We start from the raw sequence: 11,382 nt of genomic DNA, 5'->3' as shown, positions 1-11,382 counted from the left end.
GCAGATATTTACAAAAATGAATGACGGTGATGAGGTCAAATATGAAACATTTTGTCTTTGTGCTGTTTTCAATTGAGTACATGTCAAAAAGGATTAGCAAGTGATCACATTCTGTTTCCTTTATGTTTCACACAGCATCCCAACAGTTTTTTGGAATCCGGGTTGTAAACTTCTCTCGAGTTCCAGAAAAAACAGTCAGCCGGAGGAGGCCGGGATAAAGCTCCTGTTCCAACACTGGGGAGGGATGTCTGAATGTCAGAGACTGTTCTTCCCCCTGTGCTCGAGCTCAGCAGGGGACTTTGTGTCCTCTGGTCTGCCTCTCAGGAACCCTCGGATCAGGAGCCTCCTGGTTTAGGCTTCTCTTCCATGGCTGTATTATTAGACGAACCTGAGAAGTAAACAGTGCTGAATAGTTTGACTCACAGCAGAGACATAAAGCCAGTGTGTTCAAGTTGAAAAATGCTCTGTGCCTTCCTGCAATTTATGAAATGTCATTGTGTTTTCTGTTCTATCACTTTGGTTTCCAGATTGTTTTGTTTTACACTTTTGTACCCATTTCAGTACTGACCGACAAAAGTAGACAGCAGTTACTACAGAGCCGGTTGAGATTGCAGGGATTTTGTTGTACAAAAAGATGAGCTGCAATGTCTTCCTTTTATGCCCTCCCCTACTGATTCTGACGGTAAGTCTTTAATTCATTGCCGATCAACCACAACATTAAAACCACCTGTCTAATGTTGTGTAGGCCCCCTCCTGCCTCTAAAGCAGCTCTGACCTGTCGAGGCATGGACACAGGACCTCTGGGAGTGTCCTGTGGTGTCTGACGCCAGGGTGTTGGCGGTGGATGCCAGGTGGGGCCCCCAATGGATTGGACTTGTTGCAGCATGTCCCAGACTGAGATCTGGGGAGTTTGGAGCCCAGGACGATGCCTTGTGCTCTTTGCCATGTTCCTCAGGCCATTCCTAAGCAGTTTTTCAAGGAGGGCAGGGCACTGGGGGAGGCTGCTGCCATCGGGGAGTGCTGTTGCTATGAGGGGGTGTACTTGGTCAACAGTATCTGGGTGGTGCGTGTTTAAGTGGCATCCACATGAATGTCAGGGCCCAAGGTTTTCCAGCAGAACGTTGGATTGTAATGTGGACTGTACAAATCATGCACATAGTCTCTGTGAAATCACCCACAAGTTCCTGCAGAGCCATAGTGAAGCTCAGTGTCAGTGGCTCTGGTTGTCGCTATCTTGGCAGTGCCTGACTCCACCAAAGCACCTGACTAATCCAAAAACCAGGCTGGGAACATTTTTATTTCTGCTGTGAAGTTGGGCATTTTAATATAGGGGTTTATGGGAACTGACTCGCTTTTGGGGCCAGACTCAAGTGGCCATTCGAGGAACTGCAGTTTTTGGCACCTCCACATTGGCTTTGTTTCTCAGCCCCAGAGATTGCCTCTTGGTTGTAATGAGACAGCTTCACCCGTCAGTGGTTATAATGTTGTGGGCGATCGCTGTTTATCAATTCAGGCAGAGCAGTTAAATCATGCCTCAAGCTAAGTTTTATCAACTGACAGCTAGCTTCCCCACCCATCACATGTCACTATACACATACACTAACCTCTAGAAGCTTTAGTGTCTACTCTGTTTGCATGCACCAATTTATTCCCAAGTGAAATTAAGTCACACTGTATATAATGTCATGTCCGGTTGCTATGTGACATCCTGTCTAATATAAGTGTGACATGACATCTCCATATGAGTCTACCTGATGTGTGTTTACCTGTGTTTCTGTGGATGTGCTGGGCATAGAGGAACAGGAGGAACAGCCCGAAGCCGATGAATGATGCTACTGTACAAGACAACAGAAAAGCGTAACTGCCTTGACTGTTGATCACCTGCAGGAAGAGATACAAGCACACTGTGGGTTTCTGAAATCAAACAACTCGGTGTAGCCACAGAACAGGTTTATTATGACAGTGTGTCTGCTTCATTCAGTCAGACACAGCAGGCTGCCACCGCCACACGAAACCTTGCGAACAATAATGCCCTGCTACAGACATTTTTTCAACAATAATACAACACTTTTAAACTGAGGGCAAAGTCAAGGTCCACAGCCAGGTTTCCATACATTTTTGTTTTCAATGTTATCATCTGTGAAGCAAATATTAACATATCAAAACAAAGAGGCAAAATGCAGATATGACAAGAATCATGTAAAACCATCAAATGTGGAACCATTGGTTTGAATTTAATCATTATTTTTAATCAAATGACATTCAAGAAGAAAGGACACAAACATTTCTTACCGATCCAACAAGCAACTGCAACATCATCTCTCCTGTGCTGGCACTGGTCACCAGGACGGTTGTGGCGCAACCTTTAACACATAAGAGATAGACAGAAACTATCTTCAGTTATGGAGGCCTAAAAATCACAAATTTGTTATTTGATAAATAAATATGTTCATATGTCTGTCCCATAAAAGTTAATGTTTCAAGCCCTGTAATAGAAAAGGCAGGGGGCATCTGTTGGCTGCCCCGAGTCTCAGCTACGGTCCTCTGTGTTAGTCAAGCTGGTTAAACTGGATGATAAACCAGGTGCTGGTACAATCTGCCAACGAGTGTTGTCAGCAGCCAGACAGTCTAAGTGGTGTATTAGGATTTTATTAACTCAACTATGACACTTTTACTTTCTCTGACTGTGTGGAAATGTGATGTTTTCACATCACAGATGATGGAAAAGGCATTGAAATGTGGGTCTTGCAGGTAGAGCCTGACTGACACTAGCTGGGTAGAGGAGTGAGCAACATAAAGTATTTCTCATATTTGTAGGTAAGGTGTAAGAAAGAAAAGACATCATTTATAATACTAGAAAATTCCCCCTGGGAAATTTTGAAAGGGACACGGGGTGTGTTCGAGCCGACAAAATTATCTACGTTTTAAAGTTTGAATGAAGTCTCTAGGACAAAGTATGGCCGAGCAGCGGACAATTGAAAAAGGCTGAAATTTGAGGAAATTTCCCCATTCATTTCTTATGGGAAATTTATCGCAGTTGTTCGCGTCTTACGTCGGCCTTCGATGGTCATAGCTCGAAAACCGTAAGAGATATCAAAATGTGCCGAGGGTCATTTGGAGCCGACAAAATTATCTACGTTTTAAAGTTTGAATGAAGTCTCTAGGAGAAACTATGGCGAAGCAGCGGACAATTGAAAAAGGCTGCAATGTGAGAAAACGGCAGATATCAGAGGCAGTCAGTCCCTGATTAATGAATTGCTCTCAGCTGTGTTTCTGTGGCTTTCTCCTTGTCTGTCTCTGTTGATCACCTCAGCTGTCTGTGTCTGCTTCTCTCCTCTGCTTCATGTCTCTGTTAACATGAATTAATGAACTGAATCAATAAACATGAATGGAGCTAATGCTAACGGAGCTAACAGAGCTAACACTAATGGAGCGAACAGCTAACGGTGCGAATAGAGCTAACGGCGCTAACGCAACCAGAGCTAACTGTGCTAACAGAGCTAATAGAGCTAGCGGCGTTAACAAGGGGGCGGGGGGATGGGGTTTTCATTATGCATTTGTCTGTGTGTGTGTGTTTATGTATCTGTCGTTGTGTGTGACTGCGTATGTGTGTGTCTTCGTCTGTTTCTGTGGCTTTCTCCTTGTCTGTCTCTGTTGATCACCTCAGCTGTCTGTGTCTGCTTCTCTCCTCTGCTTCATGTCTCTGTTAACATGAATTAATGAACTGAATCAATAAGCATGAATGGAGCTAATGCTAACAGAGCTAACAGAGCTAACACTAACTGAGCTAACAGCTAAAGGTGCGAATATAGCTAACGGCGCTAGCGCTAACAGAGCTAACTGTGCTAACAGAGCTAACGGCGTTAACAAGGGGGCGGGGGGATGGGGTTTTCATTATGCATTTGTCTGTGTGTGTGTGTTTATGTATCTGTCGTTGTGTGTGACTGCGTATGTGTGTGTCTTCGTCTGTTTGTGTGTGTGTGTCTGCTTGAACTACACAAGCAGCCCAACCAGCTCCTACATGGAGATGTGTCTGGTATATGTGTGTCTGAATGTGTGTGCGTGTGTAACTTCTGCCCCACCTGCTGATAATTACCTCTCTACCTCTCCCACTTTTTACCTGTTCCTGTTCAGTTTTGACGTGCTTGTTTTTAATCACTTTTTAGCTGTTGGTTAGCCCTGCTTGTGTGTGTGTTTGTGTGACTACTTTCTCAACCTTTTTGGCAAAGCGCTTGGTGAAGCTGAGTTTAACTGTTTGTTGGATGGAGATTGTTTTCAAACAATGCCCTTGTTTTGACTGAGCTCGTTAAGATAATCATTCTCAGGCTTGTTGTCCTGCAGATGTGTGTGCGTGGGTTATTGACCGGTGTGTGTGTAAATGACAGTTGCACCTGTTAAACTCCTCCCTTGAAAAGCGGCTTTTTCGCTGTCGGTTTCTTCCGAACAACTTGCGATTGTGTCAAAACCGTAGCTGCTATCAAAAAACCGATTACACTGTGAGATGCGGACAAGTCTGGGCCAGATGTACGTGTGTTTTATGTCCAGATATTCTTTAGAAAAATGACAAAATGGTCGACTTAAAAAGACTCTGCGACTCAGAGAACAGGAGTTTGTATTGTATGCAGTGAGATTTGGGTTCGGCGAACCTCCTGAACTAAATCCTCTGGTGAGAGAACCGTACCTCGTATCAGAGTGTACTATAGATCATCGGACTCCCGAGAACTTCCTGAGTCCGGCCATCTCCTCGTTTTATTCCTGACACAACAACTTTTCGTTTTATGGCGATCTAAAGACAGGAGGCATTTCTGCTTTGCTCACAAAACAGCTCTGAATTTTAACATGGGACTTAATGGGAGAACAGGAGGGCGCTGGCTGCACAAAACGTCTCACTATTTAAATTCAGTAAGTCTCTCGGCTTTTTCGAGGACATCACACGAAAGAGGACAAGTTTGTCTACAAACTGATCCCAAAATTATGCGTGTAGAGTGTAATTTGTGGCCGTAGCGACGAGAAAACGAGAAGATTTTCAGATCGTTTTTAGACTCTGTGCCACTCTAGCACGCACTCTAGCACGAACATTCCGCGCAATACACACCCATTATAATCTCAAAATTTCCCGCCAAACGATCACTGTCATTGAACAGTGACTGATCAAAAACTATAGGACCAATCAAAATGTGGATGAACACACCAATAGACCAGACTTGGGTCTACATTTTAAAGTTGAAATGAAGTCTCTCGGTGAATGTATGCCTGAGCTACAGATGTTTGAAAAACTCCAATTTCAATCTTGTTTTTTTCGCCCGTCCCATTCATTTCTTATGGGAAATTTATCGCAGTTTTTCGCGTCTTACGACGCGAAAAACTGCGATAAATTTGAGAAAAGTAATAGCACACCGATCCCGAACAATACGCACGTTTTGATATATAATTTGCGAGGGTTTTCTCAAAGCTGCGGGGCGAGTTAAGGGACGAAAATTTGGAGGAAGATGAAAAATAACTAGAAAATTCCCTCTGGGAAATTTTGAAAGGGACACGGGGTGTGTTCGAGCCGACAAAATTATCTACGTTTTAAAGTTTGAATTAAGTCTCTAGGACAAAGTATGGCCGAGCAGCGGACAATTGAAAAAGGCTGAAATTTGAGGAAATTTCCCCATTCATTTCTTATGGGAAATTTATCGCAGTTGTTCGCGTCTTACGTCGGCCTTCGATGGTCATAGCTCGAAAACCGTAAGAGATATCAAAATGTGCCGAGGGTCATTTGGAGCCGACAAAATTATCTACGTTTTAAAGTTTGAATGAAGTCTCTAGGAGAAACTATGGCGAAGCAGCGGACAATTGAAAAAGGCTGCAATGTGAGAAAACGGCAGATATCAGAGGCAGTCAGTCCCTGATTAATGAATTGCTCTCAGCTGTGTTTCTGTGGCTTTCTCCTTGTCTGTCTCTGTTGATCACCTCAGCTGTCTGTGTCTGCTTCTCTCCTCTGCTTCATGTCTCTGTTAACATGAATTAATGAACTGAATCAATAAACATGAATGGAGCTAATGCTAACGGAGCAAACAGAGCTAACACTAATGGAGCGAACAGCTAACGGTGCGAATAGAGCTAACGGCGCTAACGCAACCAGAGCTAACTGTGCTAACAGAGCTAATAGAGCTAGCAGCGTTAACAAGGGGGCGGGGGGATGGGGTTTTCATTATGCATTTGTCTGTGTGTGTGTGTTTATGTATCTGTCGTTGTGTGTGACTGCGTATGTGTGTGTCTTCGTCTGTTTCTGTGGCTTTCTCCTTGTCTGTCTCTGTTGATCACCTCAGCTGTCTGTGTCTGCTTCTCTCCTCTGCTTCATGTCTCTGTTAACATGAATTAATGAACTAAATCAATAAGCATGAATGGAGTTAATGCTAACAGAGCTAACAGAGCTAACACTAACGGAGCAAACACTAACGGAGCTAACAGCTAACGGCGCGAATAGAGCTAACGGCGCTAACGCTAACAGAGCTAACTGTGCTAACAGAGCTAATAGAGCTAACGGTGTTAACAAGGGGGCGGGGGGATGGGGTTTTCATTATGCATTTGTCGGTGTATGTGTGTTTATGTATCTGTCATTGTGTGTGACTGCGTATGTGTGTGTCTTCGTCTGTTTGTGTGTGTGTGTCTGCTTGAACTACACAAGCAGCCCAACCAGCTCCTACATGGAGATGTGTATAGTATATATGTGTCTGAATGTGTGTGTGTGTGTGTGTGTGTGTGCGTGTGTGCCTGTGTAACTTCTGCCCCACCTGCTGATAATTACCTCTCTACCTCTCCCACTTTTTACCTGTTCCTGTTCAGTTTTGACGTGCTGTTTTTAATCACTTTTTAGCTGTTGGTTAGCCCTTTTTGTGTGTGCATTTGTGTGACTACTGTCTCAACCTCTTTGGCAAAGAGCTTTGTGAAGCTGAGTTTAACTGCTTGTTGGACGGAGATTGTTTTCAAACAATGCCCTTGTTTTGACTGAGCTCGTTAAGATAATCATTCTCAGGCTTGTTGTCCTGCAGATGTGTGTGCGTGGGTTATTGACCGGTGTGTGTGTAAATGACAGTTACACCTGTTAACTGAAAAGCGGCTTTTTCGCTGTCGGTTTCTTCCGAACAACTTGCGACTGTGTCAAAACCGTAGCTGCTATCAAAAAACCGATTACACTGTGAGATGCGGACAAGTCTGGGCCAGATGTACGTGTGTTTTATGTCCAGATATTCTTTAGAAAAATGACAAAATGGTCGACTTAAAAAGACTCTGCCACTCAGAGAACAGGAGTTTGTATTGTATGCAGTGAGATTTGGGTTCGGCGAACCTCCTGAACTAAATCCTCTGGTGAGAGAACCGTACCTCGTATCAGAGTGTACTATAGATCATCGGACTCCCGAGAACTTCCTGAGTCCGACCATCATCTCGTTTTATTCCTGACACAACAACTTTTCGTTTTATGGCGATCTAAAGACAGGAGGCATTTCTGCTTTGCTCACAAAACAGCTCTGAATTTTAACATGGGACTTAATGGGAGAACAGGAGGGCGCTGGCTGCACTAAACGTCTCACTATTTAAATTCAGTAAGTCTCTCGGCTTTTTCGAGGACATCACACGAAAGAGGACAAGTTTGTCTACAAACTGATCCCAAAATTATGCGTGTAGAGTGTAATTTGTGGCCGTAGCGACGAGAAAAAGAGAAGATTTTCAGATCGTTTTTAGACTCTGTGCCACTCTAGCACGCACTCTAGCACGAACATTCCGCGCAATACACACCCATTATAATCTCAAAATTTCCCGCCAAACGATCACTGTCATTGAACAGTGACTGATCAAAAACTATAGGACCAATCAAAATGTGGATGAACACACCAATAGACCAGACTTGGGTCTACATTTTAAAGTTGAAATGAAGTCTCTCGGTGAATGTATGCCTGAGCTACAGATGTTTGAAAAACTCCAATTTCAATCTTGTTTTTTTCGCCCGTCCCATTAATTTCTTATGGGAAATTTATAAATTATTATAAATTTGAGAAAAGTAATAGCACACCGATCCCGAACAATAAGCACGTTTTGATATATAATTTGCGAGGGTTTTCTCAAAGCTGTGGGACGAGTTTGAGGACGAAAACTTGGAGGAAGATGAAAAATAATAATAATAAGAAGAAGAAGAAGAAGAAACGCGCGGGATAGTAATAAGTGACTCGGGACGTTGCCCCGTGTCCCTAATAATAATAATAAGAAGAAGAAGAAACGCGCGGGATAGTAATAAGTGACTCGGGACGTTGCCCCGTGTCCCTAATAAGAAGAAGAAGAAGAAACGCGCGGGATAGTAATAAGTGACTCGGGGCGTAGCCCCGAGTCACTGGCTCCTGCAGCTCTGCTGCAGGAGCAGCAGTGAGAAAAGGAGACACATTCTGAATCTGGACTTTAGGAGCTGATAGCAAATCCATCCAGTTCAACATTTATGTGTGGACTTAGCAGCAACACACAACACTCGATGATCTGTGCTACCCTGCTCAATCAATAGAAAATTTATTTCGGAATGAAATTACAGTGTTCTTCATAATGTGTTGTAGCCTATTCAAAACACAAGGTGGCAGGGATCAACTGCATTTGTCTAAGGGCCAGAATTTTTCTAAGCAAACATTTTTGGGGCCAGACTTTCAAATTAAAAAATAGATTTAAGCCTGATTATCCTATTATTTTTTATCATTTTCACTTTCTCCTAAAATGAATGTTATTTTTATACATCTATATAAGAGTGAACAGACTCCTAAAAAAACACTGAAAATCCATAATGATTTTCTATTTCCAGCTCAAGCTCGTGCTTGTTGACAGCACACAGTTCAGAAGCCAGCATCTGTGATGGTGTGGGGGTGCATTAGTGCACATGGCATGGGTAACCTGCACATTTGTGAAGGCACCATTAATGCTGGATGATTCGTACAGTAGGCGACAAGACAATGACAAACCACATTCTGTGCATATTCCAACAGCATGCTCTGTAGTAAAAGAGTCTGATTGCTAAACTGGCCTGCCTGCGGTTCAGATTTGTCACCAATTGAAATAATTTGATGCCTTATGAAACATAAAACAGAACCAGTGACAAAGGGCAGCCCTGCCGGAGTCCAACATGCACTGTGTTGGGGCGGTTTGCAGCCGAGTGCGAAGCAGCTGGGATGAGAATCAGCACCTCCAAGTCCGAGGCCATGGTTCTCGACCGGAAAAGGGTGGCTTGCCCCCTCTGGGTTGGAGGAGAGCTCCTGCCTCAAGTGGAGGAGTTCAAGTATCTTGGGGTCTTGTTCACGAGTGAGGGAAGGATGGAACGTGAGATTGACAGGCGGATCGGCGTGGCGGCAGCAGTAATGTGGTCGTTGTACCGGTCCTTCGTGGTGAAAAAGGAGCTGAGCCGAAAGGCAAAGCTCTCGATTTACCACTCAATCTACGTTCCTACCCTCACTTATGGTCATGAACTTCGGGTCATGATCGAAAGAACGAGATCTCGGATACAAGCGGCCGAGATGAGTTTCCTCTGCAGGGTGGCGGGGCGCCCCCTTAGAGACAGGGTGAGGAGCTCTGTCACTCGGGAGGAGCTCAGAGTAGAGCTGCTGCTCCTCCACGCTGAGAGAAGCCGGCTGAGGTGGCTCGGGCATCTTTATCGGATGCTTCCTGGACGCCTTCCTGGGAGGGTGTTCCAGGCCTCCAGGCCCAGGACACGCTGGAGGGACTATGTCACTCGGCTGGCCTGGGAGCGCCTCGGGGTCCTCCCGGAAGAGCTGGAGGAAGTGTCTGGGGAGAGGGAAATCTGGGCATCCCTGCTTAGACTGCTGCCCCCAGCGACCCAGCCCCGGATAAGTGGAAGACAATAGATGGATGGATGGATGGATGAAACACAAAATATGACAAAGGAGACCTTGAACTGTTGATCAGCTTGATGTAATTGAACATCAAGCAAGAATGGGAAAACATTCCACTCTCAAAATGACAGCAGTTGGTCTCCTCAGTTCCCAAACGCTGACAGGATGTTGTTAAAAGAAGAGGTGATGCAGCAGAGTGCTAAACATGACCCTGTCCCAACTTTTTTGAAAGGTGTGAATGAGGATATCGTTTTCGAAAACAATGACATTTCTCAGTTTGAACATTTGATATGTTTGTCTTTGTGCTGGGGTTTCAGAGTTTTGCAAAACATCACATTGTGTTTCTATTTACACTTCACACAGTCCAAACTTTTTTGGAAATGGTTTTGTATATAAAGGCGTAAATAAGTAAATAAATATTTCAATTGTTAAACAGAAGATGGACATTTTTAATGTATTTCTATATTTCCACACATCTACATAGATGAATGTCTGTATTGCTACATTTATTGATTTAGATGTATGTTAATGAGGGACTGCAAAGCAGGACTTGATTGCTCTGTTAATGTGAGCCTTGCTAGTTGTGTATAAAGTTAAGGTCCTTCTTGCAGCTAGTTAACATCAGTAATAAATAAAATAAAATACCATTTAGCTCAGGTTTATATACATAAAAATGTATTTTTGTCTATGTTTTATTAGCAATTATTTAAAAATGCACAGGTTTATCTATTGATAAATAGGCGTTTTTTTTTTTATCTTCCATATTTGGTATGTGAATTCAAAGATGAGGTGATGCTGAGAGAGTACACATGTCAGTGTTTGTATCTACCTTTGTAGTCCAGTATGTCCTCTGTAAAGGCCAGCATGGAGGGGAACACACTGCTGATGCACAGCCCCAACATGCAGGTGCCGATGAACAGAAACGCACAGCTGGTGTTGAACATCAACAACAGGCACTGCACCAGTATGACCCCCACCTGAGACAGACAACCAGACAGACAGTGAAAGAGAGAGGATGACCATGACCAGAGGCCTGTGTTCTGCTGCATCCAACAGACCGCAGTTATACTTGCTGTGCAGAACTTGACCAACTTGTTCAGCATCAATCAAAACTAAAAATGAACCACTGAATTTGACAAAAACATTATCCACCCAACAAATGTGGATAGCAAATGTTAGCAACCCTTACAATTGCAGCATCTGAAAAGTTTCAGTACAACTCTCAGATAGTCTGGACCAAACAAAATCAAAGCACATCACAAATCGTAAAGCAAATACTCATAACCTTTTACAAAACCTGCCTGGATTCATTTCGTCAACCCAAACATATAGCAGAGGAACATGAATTTCTCCAATATGCCTATGTTTTCTTGTGGTGGAAACCACACAACGAACACAGGGAGATGAGTTTTGACATTACAAGACAACAGTACTGACACGCAGGGCAAATGTACACCAAAAAAATGAGAGCTACTTTGATGGACCACATTTGTCCGTGGTGACTGTCAGATGCAGA

The 11,382-nt window shown here is 43.7% G+C and overlaps 1 protein-coding gene across 1 annotated transcript in view; it reads right to left on the bottom strand.

Moving 5' to 3' along the window:
- Window positions 1-145: 145 nt before the first annotated feature.
- Window positions 146-11,382, bottom strand: part of mfsd4aa (major facilitator superfamily domain containing 4Aa) — a 48,610-nt gene continuing 37,373 nt past the window's right edge. Inside the window, exons 7-10 of the mRNA XM_041961222.1 lie at window positions 10,696-10,843; window positions 2,293-2,363; window positions 1,767-1,881; window positions 146-388 (exon numbers count right to left, since the gene is read on the bottom strand). Of these exons, the coding sequence (XP_041817156.1) occupies window positions 336-388; window positions 1,767-1,881; window positions 2,293-2,363; window positions 10,696-10,843 (387 nt within the window). The 3' untranslated portion in view covers window positions 146-335. The remainder of the gene's footprint in view (window positions 389-1,766; window positions 1,882-2,292; window positions 2,364-10,695; window positions 10,844-11,382) is intronic.

This window comes from Chelmon rostratus, chromosome 2 (assembly GCF_017976325.1).
Source record: "Chelmon rostratus isolate fCheRos1 chromosome 2, fCheRos1.pri, whole genome shotgun sequence".
Classification (NCBI taxonomy): Eukaryota; Metazoa; Chordata; class Actinopteri; order Chaetodontiformes; family Chaetodontidae; genus Chelmon; species Chelmon rostratus.
The sequence above is the reverse complement of the archived record's forward strand: the minus strand, read 5'-3'. Positions and strand labels throughout refer to the sequence as shown.